This window comes from Eleginops maclovinus, chromosome 5, assembly GCF_036324505.1.
Source record: "Eleginops maclovinus isolate JMC-PN-2008 ecotype Puerto Natales chromosome 5, JC_Emac_rtc_rv5, whole genome shotgun sequence".
Taxonomy (NCBI): Eukaryota; Metazoa; Chordata; class Actinopteri; order Perciformes; family Eleginopidae; genus Eleginops; species Eleginops maclovinus.
Genome location: NC_086353.1, coordinates 17,310,600 through 17,337,139, shown reverse-complemented (window position 1 = coordinate 17,337,139; position 26,540 = coordinate 17,310,600). Strand labels below are relative to the sequence as shown.

The 26,540-nt window shown below is 45.6% G+C and overlaps 1 protein-coding gene across 1 annotated transcript in view; it reads left to right on the top strand.

Annotated features, from left to right (window-relative positions):
- Positions 1–26,039, top strand: part of crebbpa (CREB binding protein a) — a 36,230-nt gene extending 10,191 nt beyond the window's left edge. Inside the window, 29 exon segments of the mRNA XM_063884134.1 lie at positions 3,013–3,268; positions 6,761–6,874; positions 8,086–8,328; positions 9,113–9,212; positions 9,405–9,542; positions 9,624–9,741; positions 9,899–10,070; positions 10,771–10,833; positions 11,421–11,542; positions 12,399–12,611; positions 13,023–13,319; positions 13,612–13,764; positions 14,048–14,222; positions 14,858–14,976; positions 15,061–15,300; positions 15,637–15,725; positions 16,561–16,641; positions 17,642–17,698; positions 18,181–18,258; positions 18,350–18,417; positions 18,806–18,956; positions 20,276–20,422; positions 20,514–20,627; positions 20,771–20,936; positions 21,156–21,323; positions 21,521–21,682; positions 21,906–22,190; positions 22,506–24,046; positions 24,048–26,039. Of these exon segments, the coding sequence (XP_063740204.1) occupies positions 3,013–3,268; positions 6,761–6,874; positions 8,086–8,328; positions 9,113–9,212; positions 9,405–9,542; positions 9,624–9,741; positions 9,899–10,070; positions 10,771–10,833; positions 11,421–11,542; positions 12,399–12,611; positions 13,023–13,319; positions 13,612–13,764; positions 14,048–14,222; positions 14,858–14,976; positions 15,061–15,300; positions 15,637–15,725; positions 16,561–16,641; positions 17,642–17,698; positions 18,181–18,258; positions 18,350–18,417; positions 18,806–18,956; positions 20,276–20,422; positions 20,514–20,627; positions 20,771–20,936; positions 21,156–21,323; positions 21,521–21,682; positions 21,906–22,190; positions 22,506–24,046; positions 24,048–24,810 (6,393 nt within the window). The 3' untranslated portion in view covers positions 24,811–26,039.
- The last annotated feature ends 501 nt before the right edge of the window (positions 26,040–26,540 follow it).

The window sequence follows — 26,540 nt, the reverse complement described above, 5'->3', positions numbered from 1 at the left end:
TGTGTGTGTGTGTGTGTGTGTGTGTGTGTGTGTGTGTGTGTGTATCGAGATTCATTCTCAAAAAGAGTATGTACAACTGCTAACCGCAAGAAAGATAAAAAGCTGATGGAGGTGTGTGTGTGTGTGTTGTAAGCTGAGCCGCTCTCCTGTGATTATTGTGTCACCAGCAGCTCTTGAGATGAAAGCCACTAGACCAAGTCTTTGTGTGCGACTTCCGCTATTGTCCTTTAATCGTAGGTTGTAATTCTCTCTCTGGGCATCTGTGTTGGTTAGCGGCCGCTGTCCCTCCTTCCCGCCCCACGCTCCTTTTGTTATTGTATATGCACAAAAACGCCCCTTGCTTTCTCTGGCTCATTGGATGGCCGCTTGCCCTGTCAGTCATGTCGGGAGAGGCATATTGTATAGCACTTCATTAGTTAGAATGACAGAGGGCGGGTGCAGTGAGGAAGATGAGGGAGGGCGGCTCAGCTGAGTCGTCTGGCCTGGCAGCAGAGCACTGAGATGATAGTTGGCAACTGTCCCGCCTGGCGATGTGTGGAGTGTGTCAGGGGGAGGGGTGTGTGTGTGTGTGTGTGTGTGTGTGTGTGTGTGTGTGTGTGTGTGTGTGTGTGTGTGTGTCCGCCTGCTCAGCTGTGTTGAAAGGCTGCCAGTGTCTGGTCGACTCAGCTGGGTGTTTTTTTATCTGGTCTGTTGGAGCGGTGTCAACAGCCTGAGGGGATACAGCCTGGCCTGGCATGGCACAGTCTGGTCTGGTCTCCCTGCAGCTCTGTAGACAAGAGTGCGGCAGCAAGTTCATCAGTGTGTGCAGCGTGGCACTCACACATATTTGATTCCCCCTCCGGTGCCTCACATCTTAATCTATGCTGTCATGGTTCTTGCTGAGTGTGGCCAGTGTGCGGAAACGTACGCAAGTCTGTATAAATATACACATTTTCTGGAACTTCAACTATGAATCCATTTACATACATAAGTCACACAATCCAATGAAAGTAACAGGACTTGTTTTGAACCTTTATTTGGAGGTAGGACTGGTGCTACAGAGGCTGCAAGTTTTGTTGCACAGGCCACAAAACATTGAATGGGGTATAAAAGTATCACATAAATCCACTGTCATTTGATTATTTTCATGCGTCAGTGGTGCACAGAGCTTAAGAAAATATAGTTTAAAAAGTACATTTTCATGAACCTTTTAAAAGGAATATAGCAATTAATGTATAATAATATCATCAGTGGCAGGTTTGAGTTGTATAGGCCTTCCTGTGGTGTATGCAATGACTTTATTTCACTCAAAGAACTGAAGTTAATTCCTTTATTCTCCTTTTTATTTGAATGTGATGGACGTAGCACCTGTATGCAGCTTTTCTGACTGTTTTGTTTAAAGATGTCGATTAAATGAAAGTACTAGCTCTGTGCGCAGGTAGTGTTCAACACTAACTAGTGCAGTTGACTGATGGAGCCTGACAGACAGATATAGAGTGAGAAAGCTGTGTGTGTGTGTGTGTGTGTTAGAGAGATCAATTATGATTTTATTAAACTACCAATCTGCCGCCAACACCCACTGGTAGCGACCGACTGGCTTGACAAGAGAGGGAAGGCGATGGAGGATGAGAATATAAAGGTTGGAAATGTTTTGGTGGTGGAGGGCTGTAGGAATCCCTTCTGCCAGAAGCTGAGCTGTCACTGGGCCAGAACATGGCCTGGTTCAACCAAACCAAGCACAGTTACCCTGGCACAGCTCTGACAGTGCTTGCATTGGCAGAGGGGGGCTTGTTCCGAACAAATTGGCATTAAAAAGAAGGCAGAACCGTCGTTGGCAAGTGTGTGCGGTTGTGACAGATTTGATGAATGATAACCCCAGAGTCGGGATGCCACTCTGAGGACATTTTCCCCGACGGTTAATACACACAAAACTGCTGTTAGTGGTTTACATCAGACGCTTTACCAGAAAATATATCTGGGGCTGAAGGTTTCCACCTGCCCCGCTGTGTTATTAAATCTCTACTTTTATTATTTACTTTTTATCTGCTATAAAGTAGATTTAGCTAATGAGGTGTTGCTGGACTTCAACCTTGAACAGTTGCCAACTTTTCAAGGCGTTGGTGCATAGAGCACTGACTTTAATTCAGTGATACAATAAATTGTGGAAGGATTTTAAATAATCTTCGATGGTGTGAATTGGTTCCTGATAATTGCCAGTTTACAGACTATAATTGGGTCGCCAATTTGCTCTCTTACATATAACTCTTTTTTGTTTAAAGGTTGAAAAATTCAAACAATTTGGTCTGCTACCACAAAGGTACCTGCTCTGTCTGAAATTTACATTTTTAGAGAAGATTTTGGTTTCTTGATGTCTCCCAGTATTGAATTTATCGGACAGAGTACCAACCAGGAGAGCCTCTACTTGAATGTATTCCTTATTTCGATACTGTCAATCAAATTTGAAAGGCAAAGGAATTGGGCTCACTGACGCAGACAGCATGTTACACAACAAAAGAACCGTAGACTCTGAGCAACAACCACATCAGCTTTGATTACATAGCATACATCAGAGAGTCTTCTTATCTCACTTGTAAACATGAACATGCATCGTGTTCATGTTTACAAGCTAGAATGATCCACCACTGTCAATTTTGTTTACTTTATATCCCCCCTTGCATCCTGTCAATCAAAAACACACAGCGACACACACCTGAAGACGACAGAGACGAAGAAAGCGTATTTGTGGTATCTCGGCTTAAACTTCACATGCACACACACGACGTGGTGCAATACACTGACAGCAATGTTGCAGACAGACGCACAGCTGACACAAGGGGGCTAAACTGCAGTGATGTGGTGGAGACCTACTGGGAGAGGGACTGCGTGTGTCCATAGCGATGCGCAATAAAGATCAGACTTGCTTTGTACTGACGAGAATGTTCTACTCATGTGGCATTGACAGCTCCGACAGGGGGAGTTATTTTTACCCATCACAACTTTGACACTTGTTGTTTTCTTTTGTCCACCGCGCAGCAGCCTCAGCAGCAGGCGGCGATGCTCCCACTGGCCGGCGGCGGGGGTGTGGCGGTCTCGTCGGCGGGCCCCACAGCCGACCCAGAGAAGCGCAAGCTGATCCAGCAACAGCTGGTCCTGCTGCTGCACGCACACAAGTGCCAGCGACGGGAGCAGGCCAACGGGGAGGTGAGGGCCTGCACCCTGCCGCACTGCCGCACCATGAAGAACGTCCTCAACCACATGACCCACTGCCAGGCCGGGAAGTCCTGCCAGGGTGAGTGGAAGCAGTTAAAAGCGATGTGATCGTATCCTGGGGGAAAAAGTTTGTCAGAATCAACATCCCATCTTGTTTGAGTCCTTTCTGCTTTCTGTTCACCACATTAAAGAGTAGTTAATAACGTCGGTCTTGACAAAGTAAACTAATACTTTTTGGTCATGAACCATTTCCTATTTCCTTGTAAAATCCCCAGCTTTTGTTTATGAGATATTTGTTTGTGTATGACATTCCAAACATTTATATAACCTTTAGTCAAAGTCTGGATTCGTTTTACATCGTCCACATTTTGAAAACAACCGTAGAAGTCATGCGGTTCAAGTCCCCGAAAGACCAAGTGCTACCGAGGTGTCCCTGAGCAAGGCTCCGCTCCCTACACTGCTCCCCTTTAGCTGTACATAGTGGCAGCCCACTGCTCTTATCACTAGCATGAGTCAAATGCAGAATGTACTGCACTCTGTGGGACGATTACGGCTATATTTTTCCTCTTCTTGAAAATGAAACCTACAGCATCACATTGAACAGCAGCCCTGAAAGTCATTAGGGGGAAAATATTTGAAAATGGCATCAACATAAATCAGATAACTAGATTCCCCCTAGTGGAACCATCAATGTGTGTGGGTGTTGTGAGTGGGCTGTCTAGATTAAATGCAGGTTACAAGTTTAAAACACAGAATATCATAAGATTTTAAGTAGGAAAGACAACGAGGGTTAACAGCTAATACATCCCCAGCGTCTGAACCATGGGCAGAATCAGAGTTAGATTATAAACATTTTTAAAACTGCAGAATAATCCCAGTTGTTTTTCTAGATAGATGTGACCAATAACGGCTTCTTCTTTCATGTGCACTCTTAAAATAGCTATTAAATACTGTTTTAATTTTGTTTCTCTTTTTTATTCTCTTGGTAAAAGATTGCCAAATACCAAATATATACCAATATGCCTTCCCTTGCCATGACCAGGAACATTTCTCCTAACTCCTTGTTTTCTCAGACCACATACTGAGCACAAGAGATTTCCTTACATTCAAAAATGCCCCCCTCCTCCCTGCTGGTACACTTGTCGTCTCTCTCTTGCGCCACCAATGTCTTCCCCTGGATTTTCAATACGGCATACTTCTGTCTGTCTCTCCTGTGCAAAATTGCCCTCAAGCGACTTCCATTTAGATTTCATGTTTTTTGTTCTGGCCTGGGACCTGAATGCTTACATTTCCAGCCAAACGCACTCAGAGGCCAAAGTGATTTAAGTGTGAAGGCGTCTATGTCTCTGCATGCCAGCTCATTTCCTCTCGCTCAGGATTTCTGCGTCTCTTTGCCTCTTATATTTTGTGGAGAAATATTTCTTTCCCTATCCGCACACGTCTAAGATTGTACATTTATCTGATGTGAGTTAAATTTAACCTAAGGGAACTCTGCGTCCTATGACTAATCCTTGCAGTGGCTTTGGACCTTAATCATAAAGCTTTTCCTTTGTGCGTCAGTTCACACAAAATCTACAAAAAGCCATCTACATGATAGACCTGCTCTGTTTTTGCGTTCTCACAAAGATAATGAAATCTAATTGTGTTTATTTGTGCTCAGGCTCTGGAGCTTGAAGCCAGGGAATGATTGTATATGGCGTAATATTTGAGAAGGGCCAATCGGCTAGCAGAGGCTGGTGATTTCTTGTCGGATTAGCTGCTAGCACATTAGCATGACCACAGATGAAATGAAGCGCCTCCGTTTGTTCAGTCATGCACCAAGAAATACGCTATAGTTTATTTTTCCTCCGGGCCAAAGCAACAGCCTTCCAAGAGTGGAAATTAGTGCAGTGAGCTGAACCTTTGCCGTTTTCAGCCAAATGTCCAAATCAAGTCCCCCCCCCCCCCCATAATAATGAGTGTCTGCCGCTTCAGACTCCGACTCCATACTTGTATTTTATTGGATATTACAGCTGCAATCAATCCACTGTATATGCTGGATATAATTGAAAAGCGTTGCATTAATAAAAACACATCCTGCATTTTCTCTGTCCCTGAATGTTTTCTTATTTATTTTATATAATAACAAACCCTCTATAATGTATTAGGCTTTGTTGCTGTCTCAAGGGAATTTTTCTGCCTAAGCTGAATAAAATGTGTCACACTTAGATTTCATTCTGCACGGATAGCAAATTCCCGTTTCTTTTGATGGCTGACATTTACATGAGTTTGCAGAAGGACAGACAGCAGGCAGTTGGAGAGTGGGCGGCTACAGCAATCAATATAGCGTATACTGATCAGTTACAAAACATCCTGATAGGCACCCATACTGACCACATCGTGACAGCCCTCTTTCTCTCCTCTTTAATATTTATTTAAAGTCCTCATAGCCTTTTACTCCGTTCTGTCACCGGCCACTGGCTTCTTCTAGATTTAAGCTCAATTCAAATCTACCGTTTGAGTATGGTATTGTTTTCATACAGCTCTGGAAAAAAACAAGAGACCACTGCAGCATTATCAGTTTCTCTGGTTTTACTGTTTAAAAGTTTGTCTTTGAGTAAAATTACTTTTTTAAAATTATTGTATTCTATAAATTACTGACAACATTTCTCTGTGTTGGAATTCAACAGACACTGGAATGGCTGCCATACGTGTAGAGATTGAGGCCCTTTTTACACGACAACGCTCGCGGGTGAAAACGACAAAATATTAACGGATATGCCTTTCTTTTAGACGGTGTTTTTGGAGCTTAAACACGCCAAAAACTGAAACCACGCTCCAGAGTGGAAATCTTAAAGACGCTCCACCGTCGCATTCCCGTCTAAAGGGTAAAAACGCAAAAGTCTGCTCTGATCCGCTCAAGGCGTTTATGTTACAGGCATGCACCAGTACAGGAAAATAACAACAAAAATGTCGGATTATGTCCATGCGTGGACTTGGTGGTGTGGTGTGGCAGTGTTTCACACTACCACCTAGCCGCCTGGCGTGCATACAACATGGAATTCCACACACTTTTGCGTCACCGTATGCACGCAGATTTCCCCCCAAAAACGCTCGTCTAAACGCGGAATAAAAAGTGAGAATGCGACGCCACTTTTGCATTTTCTGTTCAGATCGTTTCCGTGTAAACATGGCCTGAGATTTCAGAAAAATATGGAGTGGTCTCTTAATTTTTCCGGAGCTGTGTAACCAGTTTTCAGCCAGGTTCAGAAAAACTACATTTCTTTTTAGGAAAAATGCATTTCTAAGTTAGGCCAAGCTAAAAATTGTATTAACCTAAAACCTAGTAACGAGTCACTGCCTGTCTGCTTGTTCTTTAAAACCAGAGAATTAATTTAAAGTGTAAAACAATGTAATTAACCTTAAATCCAGTCTGAGTTAAAGAATGGGAATGATGTGGGCACACTTCCATTAAGAACAAGCTAAATGTAAAAAATATATTTCTTTCATTAAACATGATATTCCAAGAGATCTGCACAGCTTTAACGTTGACTTCTTGGTGTCCTTCTTTCCGTCTCCCTCCTCTCTGCAGTGGCCCACTGTGCGTCGTCCAGACAGATCATCTCGCACTGGAAAAACTGCACGAGACACGACTGTCCTGTCTGCCTGCCGCTGAAGAACGCCAGCGACAAGCGCACCCAGCAGAGTAAGTACGAGTAGCAGGCTCCGGCACGCTGTCGCTTGGCCGTTGTCAATTGGCCAAACATCCCCGCAGACACCAAACACAAGGCTGATTTACTCCCACTGACTGCTGAATGAGCAGCACATCTCCGCGCTCGCCTCTCAAAGGCCCTAGTCTTTATCGCAGACATTACAGGAGATTAAGTAGCCTATAGTGACATCATCAGCAAGAATAAGACCCTCCTGAAACCAGCCGCAGAGGTGTGCAGAATGTTTGAGTATTTGATCGTTCAGGCAATTTATTTCTAGGTTTGTGCCCCTCCACAATGCTTAAAAGCCTTCAGTGAGTGAGAGTGGGGTCCTGCTGGGCTTGTAATCTGACACACGAGGGATAGCCGTGTGACGGAGGGAGAGAAGGAGGAAACGGAGAGCGTGTGCTGGAGGTGTCCCGCTGAGCCATTGGCTGTCGGGCTGTTTACTGCTCCTCCCCTCCAGAACACAGCCTCGCACTGAAACAGTTTTTCTTTCTGTTTTGTTTTCCACTCTCCAGTTTCACAGTCTGTTCTTTAAAACCCAACCAAATCTTTTAAATTCTACTTGAAATAGTTACTTTTACTCTCCTTGTTTTTTTATTATTTTACTGTCCCCCTTTCCCCCCCTCCATTATTTCATTTTCTTTACTTCACTGCTCTGCTCGGCATCTTTCAACACTTAAAGCATTCCAGCGCTGGTCTGTCCCTGTTCGGTTTGCATGTTAAAGAGCATGACGTCGAGGCTTGTGTCTCTCCTGCCAACACAAGCACAGCGCAGTGTTTCTTTGTTCTGCCTCCTCCGATTCTGGTCTTTGCACAAACTAAGAGCTTTTTTAGCCCGCCCAAAGCCTGAACTCAGAAAAATATGCTAATGCCCCGTCCCCTGGAGGGATTCATGCATTTATTCAGTTCACTGCTTTTTAAAGCGTTTAGCCTTGCATTATGTTCACACTGTATCATGTTGCCTTGTGACTTCATCTTGCCAGAGGTCAAAGTGTGTAAGCATGTGGGTTCTCTACTACTTTTGCCGTGTTTCCACCAAAGCAGATCTTTTCCATTCATTGGGCTTGGCACACAGTGTCATCATTAAGCACATTTTGTGCCTACCCTTGCTTGCAGCGGTAGAGATGGTGAAAGCTTCTAACAGCTCAGAAGATTGTGTTTGAGTGACTGACGGTGCTGTTTCTCTCCACATCCGTGTTAGGCTCCCCCAATGCGGGCCTCCAGAACCCCATGTCCTCCATCGGTGTGGGCCAGCCCAGTGCTCCCACCATCAATACCTCAACCCCTATAGACCCCAGCTCCATGCAGAGAGCCTACGAGGCACTTGGGCTGCCCTACAGCAGCCAGACCACTGGGCAGGCCCGGGGGGCCGCGGGCCAGACTGGAGGTGCACCGATCACACAGCAACAACAGCTCCCACAGATGAGACCCATCGGCGCAATTGGTAAAGACTGGGTTTTATAGTCATGGAGTGGTTTCAGCACTCCTTGGTTCCCTCGGGTCAAGTTGAATGGTTTTTTTAATTACTTTTGGTTAAATGCCTGAAACAAGGTCTGTGGTTAACATTAGCTTACAGAATGTTCAAGTGTTGTTCAAGTAATTACCCCACTGATAAATATCTGAAGCTTTTAATTGTCTTAAAAAAGGCAGCTGCTACCAAGTTACTAAATAAGACAAACACAAGTCCACCTTTAGCTTAGTGATGGAGACTTGGAGCCATAACCCTGTGAACTAGTTTGTTTATAGCACTGGCCATTTATTTCTAGTCATGACATATACAGTATGCTGCAACTGTAATAAAAGTGTATAAATATGTGGAGATTTGTCTGCTCCATGAAACGTGCAAGTATCGTATATACAGTATGTGTGTTTGCCACAGATCATATTTTCTGCTATAATCTATAAAACAATCAAAGAAAACACACTTTATTTTGTCGAGGGATCGCTTGTAATGCTCACTTCCAGGTTGGCCTGCAAGCACACGATATCACTGCACCAGTTTATATGAGCTCTAGAAACCTTAAAACAGCTGTACTCTTAAATGTATGTATGTGTTTAGATTGGCTCTACAATGGATATACAAACGAAGGTTATTATAATCCCTACGTTGACAATCCGCTGTTTATTCTGTCTGTGTTGAGTGTGCTCTGCGGTTTAGTCATGGCGGCCATGTTGTATTCGCAGAGCAGGATCTTGGTGCTGTTTGTTCACAGTGCTCTGTGTTACAGGTAACCAGATGGCTCTTGGAGTTGGGACTCTGGGCGTGACCACTTCAGATCAGACGAACCTGCACACAGACACCCTCCCCAACACACTCAACACTAACAAGTCAGTCCCAGCCAACAACGGCATTTCATTTATTCACCCTAATCTCTTTTTTTATTGCACGGAATTCAAGTAGCTACTTAAAGTCTACATGTCTAATGGATCTGATGCTTCAAGAGTGCAGTCCACTGTAAAAAATGTCACAATTTTAAATCAAAGCTGTAACTTTTACCCGTCCTCCTGTTCCATCTCCAGTCAGCTGCTGTCAGACGGCTCCTCTGTGGGCTCGCTGGGTAACCTTCCCACAGCAGCACCCATCTCTGCCACAGGCACCAGGAAAGCCTGGCACGAGCACGTCACTCAGGACCTGCGAAATCACCTCGTACACAAACTGTAAGTGCACCGCCCCCCTCTTTTTTTTAAGTACAGTGGTAGAAATGACAGATGTTCACTGCTGTAATTCTTCTGCTGCAGAGTACAAGCCATATTCCCCACCCCTGACCCGGCAGCTTTGAAGGACAGACGAATGGAGAACCTGGTGGCCTACGCCAGGAAAGTGGAGGGGGACATGTACGAGTCCGCTAACAGCCGAGTAGGTTTTCTGAAACGGGCCTTGGATATAACTCCTCTCTCTTTCAAGGCCACACACAAAGCCTTTTAGCCTAGCCACAAAACACACACCATGCTTCATTTATTTGTAAACTTGAATATCGCCTTCTTCTCACCCCTTCCCCAACCCCCCACATCAGGATGAATACTATCACTTCCTGGCTGAGAAAATCTATAAAATCCAAAAGGAACTGGAGGAGAAGAGGCGCTCCAGGCTACAGAAACAGATCATCAACCAGGCTCCTCTGGCCGCCCAGGGGAACCAGCAGCCCGGCCTCCCCCAGCCCAACGCCTTCGGCCCAAGGCCACAGAGTGAGTACAGGTTTACAAGACCTGAAGAGGTATGAGGTAAACCCTCAAATGGATTTGAAGTGTATTCCATCATTTTTGGGACCAAAAAGTAGTGTTAGAAAGCGTTATGCTTTATTTTATTACTTTGTATTTATGTGTGACATTTAGACTGTTTCAGATCTGTTCCCCTTGGTTGTTTAACTTATTTCTCTGTAATAATGACTACAAAAGAAATATCTAGCAAAGTCTAATTGGATAAACCTGCACACCAAATAGCTCCTATTAGAATGATCGTTATGCTTGGCTTTAAACTACTTTAAATGATTTTAACATGAGCTATTAGCGTGCAGATATATCGGCTTCAACTGCAAGTTCACATTCTACCCACCGAGTGTTTGCTCATGCTGATCAAAGATCCTGCTATACCTTTTCTGTCGTTGAGATGCCTTTAGTGGTTTGTTGTTGCTTTAGGCTGCTGTGATGCATTTTGTATTTCATTGTGAGAAGGATTTGTATCCACCTAGCAAAAAACAACAGCATTCCCATCTGGTTGTTTAATCTAAAGATGATGCAACATTTCTCAGTTTAATTTGAAGACAATTGCCTTGTTCTTTTATAATGTATTATACTCTTTAACTGAAAACCATGCAGTGGACAAGTTGATCATGTCGTTCTTCAATTTGTCTTTTGGTTGAATGTTTTTTTTCCTGTTGCTTCATAGATGGGCCTGTTCCTCTCCCCAACATGCCAAATCAGATCATGAATCGCATGCAGGTTTCACCAGGTACCTCTTATAGACACAGGCATTTTCATTTGGACTATCTATTTTGTCAATGTATTATCTTTTTAATTTACACACGATCTCTATTGCATGTCTGTCCGTCCTGGGAGAGGGATCCCTCCTCAGTTGCTCTCCCCAAGGTTTCTTCAATTTGTCCCCAATTAAGTGTGGGGTGTCTTTGGAAGTTTTCCTTGTCTAATATGAGGGTATAAGGACAGAGGGTGTCGTATTCATATTCTGTACAAACGGTCAAGTCCACTGAGACAAATCTAAAATGTGTGATATTGGGCTGTATAAATAGACTTTGATTGGCTGTCTGCACGTTGCATATTTCTCATTCCGATACGATGTAAAGAAGAACAGAAAATTCTTTATAAAAGGACAATTCCAAAGCCACATTATCTGGAACTCAAGAAAATGGCCATGTGTAAAGGTCTGAGAGTTTTAGCGTAGACTGGAAGAAACATGATTGAAACTTTGACCACGTATTTGATTGGGTAGTGCTTGTTCAGCTATGTGAAGTTGTGTCTTTTGTGTGCGATCCAATTGAGTTGTGTGTACTGAACGTGATTGTCCTCTGCTCTATACAGGAATCAACCAGTTCAACCACATGGCTCTGCCCAACGCCCAGATATCCCAGACACCAATGGGAGCCCGAGCCGCCTCACCCATGAACCACGCACAGCAGATGAACATGAGCTCCGTCCCAGCGGTGAGGAGGGCAGGGGGCACAGGGGCACACAAATCACAGCACACACACACAGGCATATAAGTAACATGAGCTAACACCTAGTTGCTAGTAAATTCACACTCTGTCTGCACATAGTACCAGGCTAATAAAAAATGTAGTCCACTGGTCAGGTGATGAGATGTTGAATTTTAAGATGGACGAGTCACTGCACCAGCTTGGGAGTGCTTTTTGTTCTGCAGTCTTTCACTAACCCAGGTGTGGGACGAAGGCATTGAACTTTAAAGAAAAGGAACACAGTAAATACAAGAAGTGCAGCATGGCCATTCTTTGGTAATTCCTGTTCCCGTTTTAACACAATTAAGTGTGAACAGGTTTGAATACTTGAAAAAAGAGTCCTATGACCCTTGCTGATGTGAGGGGCTCTAGTATAGACACTTGGGGGTTCCTGCAGATCCCTAAAAAGACACTGGACATTTTAATAACTGATCATTTTTTATCTGTAGTAATTTAGTTTGTAAATATTTAAAATTGTCTTAGGTCATCGGGTTAGATATTTGTAAAAAAATAAAACCATGACTTATTTGTGTAACAAAATCAAGAATCTATTCCATTGATAACGGTTAAGCACTGTAGATGATATAGAGGGATATTTAGACGATTGACACTCACAGAGAACTCTGCTGTAGCCCTTCTTCCTCAAACCACTTCACACTTTCAGCCGTTTAGTTAAGATGGGAGATAATGATTGTAAACCATCACCACATTGTAATGCAGCTTTAAAGCAATGTGATTGATCTTTGACTCGTGCTTCTGGTTTTGTCTGTGGAAACTACCGTCTCTGTGCTCAAAGTAATCATGATGTTTTCCTGCCTTGTAGATGGGCTTGTCCCCCTCCAGGATGCCCCAGGCACTGGGCATGGTAGTGGCAAACGGTGGCGCTAACATGGTCGGCCAGACGGCCAGCCAGGGACAGTTCCTGGCTCAGACCCAGTTCCCTCCAGGATCAACTGCAGTCGCTGCAACGGGGGCCATGAATGTCACTGTGGGGCCCGGCATGGGCCAGCCACCTGCACAGGCTGCCGTCACCCAGGTGAGGCGTTATAACGGAACAGATTGGCTGTTTTAGGTAATGCTAGTCTTCTTTTAAAGGTGAGCTCATTCCAACGGGGGCTGGAACTACACATCAAAGGACTTTCACCAATCATCTGACCCACTAATAACTCTGAGATTATTCTCATACCAATCACAAGATGCTCTCTAAACCTCTGTGTGTGTGTGTGTGTGTGTGTGTGTGTGTGTGTGTGTGTGTGTGTGTGTGTGTGTGTGTGTGTGTGTGTGTGTGTGTGTGTGTGTGTGTGTGTGTGTGTGTGTGTGTGTGTGTGTGTGTGTGTGTGTGTGTGTGTGTGTGTGTGTGTGTGTGTGCGCGCGCGCGTCTCCGGTTGACCTTACGTGTGTGTGTGTGTGTGTGTTGCCTGCCCTTTGTGTGTGTCCTTCTCTCCAGCAGCAGCAGCAGGGCGCTAACCTCCCCATGAATGCACTTGGCCCCTCGTTGGGCCCTCAGCTAGCCTCCTCCCAAACCCCCTTGCACACCACGCCTGCTCCTGCTGCCTCCTCCGTCTCCACAGCTGGGGGGGCCACTAACCTGCCACACCCCCAGCCCACAAGCCGCAGCTCCACCCCCAACCTCCCCGGCCCCGCCCCAGCCCCGGGTGCCACCCCGCCCCGCCCCACCCAGCCCCAACCCCTGGCAGAGCTCCCTGCAGCGGCGCAGCCTCCGCCTCAGCCCCCTACCACGCCGGTGAGACTGAGACCCTCAGCATGCCCTCCACTCTGAACCCTGCTAACTCCCATCCCTCTGCCTGCCATGTACCGCCCCGCCCCCTCCACCTCCACCTCTCTGTCTGACCGCTGCATCCTCACCCCTGTTTGTAGCATCCATCTCAGTGGGAGGGTTCCACCTTTAGCTAAAGGGAGCAGAGAGATAAATGTTGCATTTCCATCTGTGTGTCAGCACCTGCATGCACAAGAAGGCAACTGAGCTGATGCCAATTCCTCATATTTGTCTTTTCTGTGTGTCACCTGTGTTTTAGCTCTCTCAACCAGGGGCCAGTCTGGATAACCGGGTGCCCACACCAGCCTCGACCGCCAGCGCCGACCTGCCTGCGCAGGAGGTCAAAGCAGAAGCACACCACGAGCAGCAAGAGTTTGAGGCCGCAGGCGGCAAAACTGAGCCCAAGATGGAGGTGGGTTCAAGCGATGTTTTCATACATTTTGATTCCTGCACATATTTCTTATGTAGCACATTTTTTTGGAAGAACCAAACAAATCAGTACATTTGAATTTCAATAGTATGACAAACTATATTGTTTACCTGAAGACATTATGTGTAACCATTAGCTCGCCGTTGTGTGTGTAACCCTATAATTACACACTTTCGTCCTTCATTTTGAGAACTCTATGATATGAAGAATATAACAAGGAAAACATGACTGTGGTGTAATGAGTCCTTTGCCTTCTTTTGTGTAGACTGAGGAAGACTCTGCTTCAACGGTGGTGGTGAAGAAGGAGGAGCCAGATGAAAAGCCGGTGAAAATGGAGGTGGAGGAGAAAAAGCCGGAAATGAAGACAGAACCCAAAGAAGAGGAAGAGGGCGGAGCCAACGGCACAAGCTCCTCATCCCCCTCTCAGTCGCGGAGGAAAAGTGAGTCCCAAGTCTGTGAATACTGATCCACTCACTAAGAGGAGAGGGTCTCCACTTCATAATCCCACCCTGTGCCAACTGAGACACTCATGGCTTATTATCATTCAAACATAATTTATTATGACAATTATAAGTCTGGCACTGCTACAGAACAAACCCTTGTGAGCCTTCTTTGATCTTGCCAGAATTTTACACAAATATTGAACAGGCTGTGCACATGCTGGTGTTATATACCCAAATAATGAAGGCCTACTAATATAATGTCTCTGTTCCATTTGATGTGCAGGCAACTAGGGATTATTTTCATTTAATTTATTTTCATTTATATTGGCCGTCACAACTGAACAGAGCCAGACATGTCATCTTCCAAGGTTTAGTTTGACCAAAAGTTCAATGAATTAAAAAATGTTTATTTACCACATACTTACTACAATATGTTTTCTTTATTCATCTACAATAAGCTTCACTATTGATTTGTCCAAAATGCAACTAAATGAGAATGTAATGCTGCTGCTGCGTAGTGTTAGAGGAGCCGTGGCCCTCTCTCTGCTCCTTACAGTGCACTCTGCTTTACCTGTAACCTTTCTCTTTGTTAGCTTACTAACACTTTGCCTCTTCCATTTCTCCTTCTTCAGTCTTTAAGCCCGAGGAGTTGCGCCAGGCTCTGATGCCGACTCTGGAGTCTCTCTACAGGCAGGACCCCGAGTCTCTGCCCTTCAGACAGCCAGTGGACCCCATGCTCCTGGGAATCCCTGTATGTAGCACACGCCATATTTCCTCTTCGAACGATCTTTGGTGTGTTAACGCTCAAATGTTCAACTTGTCCCTTTTTCTCCAGGACTACTTTGATATCGTGAAGACCCCGATAGATCTGTCCACGATAAAGCGAAAGCTCGACACGGGCCAATACCAGGAACCCTGGCAATACGTTGATGACGTCTGGATGATGTTCAACAACGCCTGGCTCTACAACCGCAAGACGTCCCGCGTCTACAAGTACTGCTCCAAACTGGCCGAGGTGTTCGAGTCCGAGATCGACCCTGTCATGCAGTTGCTGGGGTACTGCTGCGGGAGGAAGGTGAGATAACAGCGTGTTAAAAATCCAAACGGATTAAGGGAATGTTTCCTGTATGATGAGAAAAGTTGAGACGCGGCTGCAAAGATCAGAACGTTGACTTCCTTTTCTACTCTACGTTTGGTGAAATACGATAAAACTGTTCGCCTCAGTAGGATGAGTGTGCATTTTATTTTCACCCTCAGTTGTTCATATTTTAGAGCTTTGTCCACATCGCTCAGCATTAAAGACACATTCTAATCAAACACTTTGACTGAATACCTTTTCTTCTCCTGGATCAAACAATGAACCTCGTTTCACTGTTTTTTTCATCACTATTGTTTTCTTGCTTGTCTGCAGTACGAGTTCTCCCCTCAAACCCTCTGTTGCTATGGCAAGCAGCTCTGCACCATCCCTACTGGAGGAACATACTACAGTTACCAGAACAGGTACCCGCGCCTCTTTGTGTGTCATCCTAAATGTGTGTAGTTGTCCATAAAGCAATGGGTGGCTGTATTCTAAACTATGCATTTGGAATGTTACTCTCCCCGAATCATCTCCCATGTGTTATGCAATTGCATACACGGTTATTTATTAAGTGTTTAAAAGGGCAATAAATGCAGCTGTTACCCAGTGGCTGCAGCCTGGGCTCTGCTCCTCTGCGGCTCCAGAGGGGCCACTGTGATCCGGCAGGACTGTCATCCTGACAGCTTCGGCTGTAATGACTCTGCCTCCGGGTCCTGGCACGGCATGAGTCAACAAAATGGTTTTGCTCACACAACATTTATTAAAAGCCAGGTTCCAGTGTTGAACATACAGGAAACCCCTCTGAAGACCCAGCAGTGTCAGACGCAGAGCAGTGTGGTGATTGTGTTCTACTCAGCATCTACTGATGGACGGAGAGTCGCTGCTCTCTCTCTTGCACAAAAGATGAAAAAAAATACATAAAGCGTTGCCCATCAGTGCCTTTTCCTCACACTTGAAAGCCAGCAGATGACTGCTTGCACCATGCTCCCCTGCGCCCCCTGGTGCACAAACGGGGTAACTGCAGCCCCTTTTTTTCACTCTTTAGCTGGGTACTTTGCACAGAAGCAGCCTGACGGAGAGCATGAGGCTCCTGCAGCGCGGCCCATTTACACTCTCAATGGGAGCTTAGGGTTCCCAGCGCTCTGTTATAAAACACAAAAGACGAGTGTTATTGTGCGCACAATTCTACCGGACACACACGGAGCCGAACATGCTGCTGATTGTTGAATACGCTGAATGCTTTGTTTGTTTCTGCAGGTATCATTTCTGTGAGAAGTGCTTCAACGAGATCCAGGGGGAGAGTGTGACGCTAGGGGACGACCCTGCACAGCCGCAGACGTAAGTCAACTGGAAGTTAATATAGAATAAAAAAAATAACGGGGTTTCAGTGGTGCTGATTAATCAGCCTGTTTTTTTCAGAGTCTTATTATGTTATTATGTATCATGGATTTCCAAAGCAGCCCGGGTGCCAAATGTGGCCCGTGGCCAACTTTCAATTGGCCCGCAGCAAATGCTAAACGTATAATCAAGGACAGACACTGGAGAACATTCCTGCCCACTGCATTAACACTGTACAAGAATTCCCCTCTGGCTGGCAGACAACTCACTGCTCCATAGCCTCTCTGTAAACTGGACATAACATGCACACCTTGACATTTGTATATTTGTAAATTTCTCATTTTTACTTATTTTTACTCATTTTTATTTTTAGTTCTAATTATTTGTTTTGCTTCTTTCTTTTGTTTTTCGCTGCTGCAATGAAAAAAATTCCCAGTTTGGGATTCAAAATTATTTCTGATTCTGATAATGGAATATGGCCCACATCTGAAACTTGTGCTAGTCTTATATTTTACTTCTTAATTATATATTACACAGGATTCATGTTCATGTGTTAACAAGCCCTCTCTTCAAATATATTCCGTCTATTAAAGTTGAAAAAAAAGCCCAATAACTTATTTCCACATCAAGCTTGAAATATACCCTCCATGTTTCCCCTTATTACGAGCAATTTGAGGCTTCTGCTTTAAGGGACGCGCTGCCAACACTTTGTGTAACACAATAACTGAAACCTCATGGAGAGCTGTGATGTAAGCTGCTGGTTTCTTAAAGCATATTCAATTATCAAGCACTATTTACCTGCAGCTGATTGATTTAGCTAATTTATAACTTAACTTATAGCCCAGCCCTTCGTATGTTTTTCTTTATGTGGTCCTCAGTGAAAATAGTTTGGACTTGCCTGCTGTATATGTTATGCAGCACTGAACACGAAACGTGACCTGTGTTTGTCCAGTTTTCCTTACCTACTTTTATCTTTTCCCTTTTATTCCCGGCACGTCAGGAGAATATCAAAAGACCAGTTTGAACGAAAGAAGAACGATGTTCTCGACCCTGAACCGTAAGTTGACACATAGCACTCCCTTTCTGAGAAACACTAGTAATAAATGTCAGACTCCAGTCTTACTTCACTTTTGCCGTGAGTGCTTTGCTATCAGTGAGGCCTCAGGGCCACTAGGCAGTATTAAAACACTCTGTATCTGATGAGTGTTTCTTCCAGAAAAGGCAGGCTTTTAGTTTTTTCATATGTTATGTTAAGTTGCCTTCAACAATTTGGCATTTGTTGCTTGCTGCCTAATAAGTCAGGATTCAACATTTATGCAAATTATGTCCATCAGAGCTCCTATAGGAGAACTCGTAGACTAACTGTAGCTGGACAGTGCAATGCTGTGTTTTTACCTTTTGGCTGACACTCCTAGTCAGGTAGCTTTGAACGTGTTAATCGACACCTTACAAGAAGACATAACCCAAAGATCCCTTTGCAGGTCTGTGAAGCTGATTTGAAACATGGAAATGTCTGACTGTATGCTTGCTCTTCTTCAGGTTTGTTGAATGTAAAGATTGCGGACGGAAGATGCACCAGATATGCGTCTTACACTACGACACCATTTGGCCATCTGGGTAAGATTTCACTTCCTACTGCTTGTAGTTTTGCACATTTTGAGTCTTAATTGGAACAATACGTTTAACTTCTCTAATTTTCTCTTTCCAGATTCATCTGTGACAATTGTTTAAAGAAGAGTGCAAAAACACGGAAGGAAAACAAGTTCTCTGCGAAACGTTAGTTCATTTCTCTTCATCTGAGTTTTATATATTTAAGGTCCTTGAGTCTGTCTTTCTCGTAACGCTCCCTGCAGTCTTGAAAATGTCAACAGATTATTATTATGCCTTTGTCCCACAAGACACAAGACAATATAAACCACCTGCACATGGGCAGCATATGTCTCTCTGTGGCTTTCCTGCAATGGTGGCGTTTTTTATGATGTTGGCCTAACTGGTATTTTTGTTTGGTGTTAGCAGACCTGGAAAACAATTGTGACCTTTATGTCATATGGTGCTAACCGTTTCAAGATTTCACGATGCCCCATAAATCTGTTCGAGTGCTTCTCCTGTTTTGTTCTCCATTATTTTGGAAAGTTAATACTTTTCCTGTCTTTCCCCACCATAGGGCTGCAGACCACACGGTTGGGAATGTACATAGAGGACCGTGTGAATAAATACTTGAAGAGACAGAACCACCCGGAGGCTGGAGAGGTGTTTGTGCGGGTGGTGGCGAGCTCCGACAAAACGGTGGAAGTAAAACCGGGCATGAAAGCCAGGTGAGAGCACCACAGAAAAGGACACAGGAGAACTGGGTGTATGTTTCTTTATAACTTCAAACTATCGGAAGTTATAAAATCGGTCCAGTCAATGAACAACCTTAAAGTCAGGATGAGAAAGGCCATCATTTTCTTTTTTTTGCCAAACACATACCTCTCTCCGCCACGCTGATTTGTAGATGCACTGGCTCAGCTTGTCTTACCCTGAGCTGATTTTTTACTCACCCCGTCATGAAAAAGTTGAACGACCTCTATAAAGCGTTTATATTCCCTCAGAGGATCTGTGGATCCTGCATGTTTGACGAGATGGAGTGCACACCCATTGAGGGTTGTTCAATGAAGATCAAAGTCTATGCTGCTGCCCATCCTTCAGGAGGTGGGGGAGGGGAGCTTGTCAAAGAACCTGTTGTATTCAGGTTGACTGATTTAAGGCTGTTTGCTTTTTATTGACTCAAGGCCTCTTCACTTGAATTGTCCCATTATGCTAAAGCAGCGACACACAGAGCACAATCTCAGGCAGCACAATGACCGTTTCTGTCCTAGAAGCCTTAAATTAAATACTTATATTTTATAATGTTTTGTGTAGTTGTAAGACATTTACGTCCTGTATTATGCACCATATACAAGATGATTCATATTGAATATGTTTTATATTTTGAGAAATAAGAATACATAAACAGATCATACACAACAAATAAATGTAATAAAATAAACATCAGATTGGGGGAAAAGTACAAAAATAATGATAAATGTACAAAAGTAGCTTATGTTTAAGAGATACCGAATACTTTTAAGAGGATTTTTGGCTATACATATCAGGGTTTTGTCTAAACCAGGTGACGAGTGCTGCGCCCTCTTACTTTTCACGTGCGCCCTCATACCAAAATACAGATTTTCCCCGTAAAATTTCAAAGTGATGCAAGAAAACAACATTTCTGTTTGTCAAAAATGATGTAATTACTAAATAAAATGAATATCGTGTCAAATAGACCGTCAGACGGCAGAGACAGCTTTGTTTTTACAGAGATCTGACGTCGCATCATTGTTGGCGTCCTTTAAACAACGACGCGACGTCATGTTCCCGTGATAATTGATATGTCTTGTATACACGATCTGATCAAGTAAGAGCTTGATGGATATATGGAATTTTTTGGGGTCAGAGTATTTCCCTCGTACTTTATTTTTCTAGAAAACCCCCAGATGCACAGTCCTCACCTTTTTGTGTTTTGACGGTCGTGTTCAGTTCAGACCTCATGACCCAAGCCATCACACCATGCTGTTCTCACTTTTTAATATGTGATTTTTCTTCATCACGACAGGTTTGTGGACACAGGTGAAATGCACGAGACCTTTCCCTACAGAACCAAAGCACTTTTCGCCTTTGAGGAGATAGACGGTGTGGACGTGTGCTTCTTTGGCATGCACGTGCAGGAGTACGGCTCAGAGTGCCCTCAACCCAACCGTAGGTCTGTACAGCCGGTTCCTGTATGTATACATGGAAATAAATCACTGGCATTTTCACGATGAGTGAAACTGATCCTCTCTCTACCTCTGCAGACGGGTCTACATATCATACCTTGACAGTATTCACTTCTTCAGACCTCGTAATCTACGCACAGCAGTTTACCACGAGATCCTCATCGGCTATCTGGAATATGTCAAGAAACTCGGGTGAGCCTCGCTCTAAAGCTCCTTTTCTGCCCAACCTCTGTAAAGGGACTCTATGGGAAATGATGTGAACTTTGGGATGGGATTTCCTAGGAATCAAATGTCTTGACTTACAGATTGTCTCTTTGGTCTGTCTATGGCTGCAGGTATTCCCAGGGACACATCTGGGCGTGTCCTCCCAGTGAAGGAGACGACTACATCTTCCACTGCCATCCCCAGGACCAGAAGATCCCCAAACCCAAGAGGCTGCAGGAGTGGTACAGGAAGATGCTGGAAAAGGCCTTTGCAGAGAGGATTCTGCACGATTACAAGGTAAGGAAGAGAATATTTAGCTTTTTTCAAATACTGAAGCAAGGTTTACGTTCCTGAATATGAAATGTAATAGTTGATTGAACAAATGTGCTACTTTTTGTTGTTATTAACAGACCTACAAATCAGACATGTGAATGCTCAGCGTGTTGGATGACTGAAAACTAATCGATCACATTTTGAATCGCTCAAATCCTCCACGTCTTTTTGTCTTCCTCTCAGGACATCTGCAAACAGGCGACAGAGGACCGTCTGACCACCGCCAACGAGCTTCCGTACTTTGAAGGAGACTTCTGGCCTAACGTGCTGGAGGAGAGCATCAAGGAGCTGGAGCAGGAAGAGGAGGAGAGGAAGAAGGAGGAGAACACGGCTGCCACTGAAACCCCCGAGGTGCGCTCAATGTTGTCATGGTTTGATGATGTAGCTAAGATACACATTTAGAACCTCGTATTTTTTCGTTTGTGAGAACTGTTTGGCACTTCACAGATTTTATAACCTTTTTTAACCCTTAAAATATCTTTATCAGCACAGTAAACACATATATATATATATATTTTGTAATGTGTCTTAATGTATATTCCCCCCAGGGTACGCCAAGTGACAGCAAAAACGCTAAGAAGAAGAACAACAAGAAGACCAATAAAAACAAAAGCAGCGTGAGCCGAGCCAATAAGAAGAAGACTGGGATGCCGAATGTAGCCAATGATCTGTCCCAGAAGCTTTACGCTACCCTGGAGAAGCACAAGGAGGTCCGACTTGTTTTGGTTTTATATTTTTATTTAAGACTTTTGATAATCAACATTAACATTTGTATATTAGCTTGTGATAAAGGGAAATAGTTTGTCTGTTTATTTCTTAATACTTTCCCCTCAGATGTAGTGATTTAGAACGTAAGTCTTTTAATGATAGCAGTTTGGTTTTTGCTCATGCTTCTCTAACTCTCATATCTGTGTGTTTTCCCGCTGGCTGAAGGTGTTCTTTGTGATCCACCTCCACCCCTTTCCCATGACAAACAACGCCCTGCCGCCCATCGTTGACCCCGACCCCATGCTCTCCTGTGACCTGATGGACGGCCGCGATGCTTTCCTGACTCTGGCCCGGGACAAGCACTGGGAGTTCAGCTCCCTCAGGAGGTGCAAGTGGAGCACCATGTGCATGCTGGTGGAGCTGCACAATCAGGGACAGGACCGCTTCGTCTACACCTGCAACGAGTGCAAACATCATGTGGAGACACGCTGGCACTGCACTGTGTGCGAGGTGAGATTATACCTTTACCATGCTGTATTGAACGCTGCTCAGATGAGGAGAAGTCAGGAAAAATATTTGTGTTTGAACATCAGCTTCTCTCTGTGAACAGAGGTCTCTTTTTGTTTTCTTTTTATACCCACATTTATTGCTATTGAAGTGTTCAGTGAAACATAGCTCTCAATTCATTGTCTATGGAGCATTTCCAAACTTTCTCTCTGATAATATCATACATTTAGTTTCAACACTCTAGTTTTGGGATCTGGGAGAATGTTGTTCATGTTTACTGATATTTGTTCGACTGACAATGGGCCTCTCCCCCTGCAGGACTTTGATCTATGCATTAATTGCTACAATGTAAAGGGCCACGAGCACCAGATGGTGAAATGGGGCCTCGGCCTGGACGACGACAGCAACGGCCAGAGTGGAGAGGCCTCCAAGAGCCCGCAGGAGAGTCGCCGCCTCAGCATTCAGCGCTGCATCCAGTCCCTCGTCCACGCTTGTCAGTGTCGCAATGCAAACTGCTCTCTGCCGTCCTGCCAGAAGATGAAGCGGGTGGTGCAGCACACCAAGGGCTGCAAGCGCAAAACCAACGGGGGCTGCCCCGTGTGCAAGCAGCTCATTGCTCTGTGCTGCTACCACGCCAAGCACTGCCAGGAGAACAAGTGTCCCGTCCCGTTCTGCCTGAACATCAAGCACAAGCTCCGCCAGCAGCAGCTGCAGCACCGCCTGCAGCAGGCCCAGCTCATGAGGCGGAGGATGGCCTCCATGCAAGGCAGAACCATGCCGCTACCGTCCCCCCCGGCCTCCACTGCCCCCAGCACTCCCACTCCCCACACCCAGCCCAACACTCCTCTGACCCCCCAGCAGCCGCTCTCCAACCAGCCGCAGACCCCCAACTCAGCAGGCGTTTTGTCCCCCACTTTTCCCAATGTTCCTCGCAATGGGCAGCCTCAAACGCCGGTGTCCCAGGGCAAGCCCGGGCCCCAGGCCTCCCCTCTACACCAGCAGCAGTCCCCTCTCCCCCAGCCCCAGCCCCCGCAGCAGCTACAGCAGCCACCTCCCCTCGCTGCAGTCAAGATGGCGCATCACATCGAGATGATGGCAAAGGCCCAGCAGAGCCAGCAGAACTACCGGGTCAACATGAACGGCTTGGCCATGAACCCCCAGCAGACTCAGCAGCGCTTGGCCGTACCCATGCAGCCGCCCATGCAGATGGTACCGGGGCCCCGCGGACCTCAGGTCATGCAGCCCGGCATGCCACAAGGTCAGTGGCCCGGAGCCGCAGGGCCCATGCAGGCAGCTCAGAACCAACAAGTGGGCCTCGTCCCGGGCCAGACGCTGCAGCAGACCATGAGCATCCAGAGAAACCTGATGGTCCCTGGGCAGCAACCTCAGCCTGGCCAGAGGATGATGATTCCTCAGCAGCCCGGTGCTCGGCTACAAACGCCCCAGAGATCCGGAGCCATCGCACCAAACGCCCTGCAGGACCTTCTCCGCACGCTCAAGTCTCCCAGCTCGCCCCAGCAGCAGCAGCAGGTCCTCAACATCCTCAAGTCCAACCCCCAGCTCATGGCTGCCTTCATCAAACAGCGCACAGCCAAGTACCATGCCAACCAGCCGCAGCAGCAACAGCAGCAGCAGGCGGGGCAGCCGCCGCAGCAGCCAGGCATGCCAGGGATGCAGACCATGGCCCTGCCAGGGGGGGCAGTACAGAGGCAGGGGATGCCCCCCCAGCAGCCGCAGCAGCCTCCTGCACAGGGCATGGCTGCATTAGGGGCTCAAGGTCAGCTGATCAACGCTGCGCACACCAACCCACAGATCCAGGAGCTCTACCGTCGGCAGCTTTTAAGACAACAACAACAACAAGCAGCAGCAGCAACAGCAGCAGCAGCAGCAGCAGCAGCAGGGGGTGATGCCTCAGGGCCATCCAGGCCAGTTCCCGGCTCAGACGCAGGGCCCAGCAGCTACTTACTCCCAGCTCCGCATGCAGCAGCAGCAGCAGCAGATAGCCATGCAGGCAAATTCAGGAGCCGCAGGGGGACCCATGGGACAGCTCCCCCCCATGGCTCAGATGGCCCAGCCTGGCATGGTGATGGACTCCACCAAGAACTTACTGCATCAGCGAATGCTCCAACAGCAGCAACAGCTCCCCCCCAAGCAGCAGCAGACCCTCCTCAAGCAGCAGATGGGCTCTCCTGCACAGCCCGGCCCCATGAGCCCCCAGACCCACCTGCTGGCTGGCCAGCCCCAGGGTGGAGCCCACCTCCCCGGCCAGCCCACACTAGTTAACGTACTCAACAGCCAGGTCCGCTCCCCTGCACCAGTCCAGTCCCCCTGTCCGCCCTTGCAGCAGCAGCCCCAGCAGCCGCGGCCACATTCCAGTCCCTCCCCGCAGGTCCAGCCCCAGCCCTCGCCGCAGCACCCGCACCCACCGCACTCGGGTTCCCCCCACCCGGGACTTGGGGGCCCGCTGTCAGGGTCCCTGGAGCAAGGACAGTTGGGGACAGCAGAACAAAGCGCTATGCTCCCGCAGCTCAACACGCCCAGCAGGGGGGGGCTGAACAGTGACTTGGGTTTGGTGGGGGACGCTACAGGGGACACTCTGGAGAAGTTTGTGGAGGGATTGTAGCATTTTTGCTCAGAACTAAAACAACACAATTCCCCCCCCCCTTCTGTTTCCCCTCGAACTCTTTATCCCATCAGAGGGCTTTGTTTGTTCTTTCTAAGGTTGAGAGCGTTTTTTGTACTGACATGTAAAAAGTTTCAACTGTTGTAAAAAATGAAATTTGGTCGAGGAAAGAAAACTAAAAAAGTTAAACCTTCGAGGGAATGTAATTGTTTCCTAAAGTTGCCTCTAAAATGGAATTTAAATCACAAAGAATATATTTTTTGGTTGAGACCAAATGTGTTCAATACTCAATTTATTTTTGGTTTGTTTTTGGTATGTTTTCATGCCTTTCTCCTTTCTTTTTTAAAAAGAAAATGTACAATTGCATTATATTATTCATATCTTTTTATTTTGTACCTTTGGAAAAGAAACTTAAATAATTGTTGTGGTGAAGCTGTAAAATAATTTGTCTGGGAATTTGGGCCAGGTTTTCGTTCTTTTTTCTCAAGCTGTTATTCCTGGCAATTGTAATCTAGTGTTGTACCATTACTCCGAGACGATGCGTTCAGGGACCGCTCCCCTCCTCGTTGTGTGTATGAAGAGCACTCCGTTGTATTGAAATAGGAAACGGACTGCAGCGGTTGTATAAACACGGGCATGTACACAGGAGCACATGAAGACACTGACACACCCTCACTGTCACCAAAACAACTTCAGCTGGTTTCACAAACACAGACAACAAGGACTGCAACTTACATCTCAGTTGCTTGGAAATGGGAAAGCTTTGTCTTTGCTGGTGTGGAACATTGTTGCTTTGACATTAAAAAAAAATAATTTGTCATACTTTTTGTCATACAAATGTTGTAAAGTGTAAAGAGAGTGTGAGAAAGAGACCAGCCCCCTAAGCTGAGGTGGAATGATCACCGGTTGTTTTATCGGACACATCTCTGACGGCGCCCCATCCTCTACATTTTACACTAAGCTGTGTGCGATCTAGAGCGGAAAGGCACGTTTGAGTTTCACCCTGAGGAATACTTCATCAACCCTCATTCCTCTCGCAAAAACTTGAATTAGGGGGATTACCTTTTCTCCTATTGTAAATCAAGTTAAGCAAAATACTATAAATATAAGGAAGAGAGATGAAATCACTGTATAAACTGGTTAAAAGACTCATTTCTTACTTATATACCATATTGTTAAATAAACTGTGCAGCAGATTATCTCCAGTACTCTGTTGACTAAATAATGAAGCATCACTCCTGTGTGTACCTCATTTGTTTCAGATCAGTTTCCCCCATATCAGCATTAAGGTTGCGTTAAAAAACAAGTGATAACGGTTTTAAAAAAAAGATTATTTCAAGGCTGTTTTCTGTTAAAACTACTTCATTCTGCATTTGAATTTCTCAGATCAGAGCATGAGTTTGTAGTTAGAGCAGATGGAGCCTGCATTTCACAAACTGAGAATGGTTACTAAAGTTACCACTTAGATTAAACATAGATTTTTTGATCAGTCCTGTCCTGGTTTATAAATCTTTAGACACTACAGTTAAAGTAATATTGGACGGCTGGTTGAAGATGGTGTATGTAGCCTGATTTTCAAATACAACTCTATCAGCAGTTATTCCAGTTTGTCAAAGACCTATCCAATATCCTACATTAGGGAAAATTTAAGAGTGACATACAAATTGAGTGAAATAAGCAGAGGGACACAGACATACTCTCAGTACTAGTGGCCTTGCTAATAGTACTAG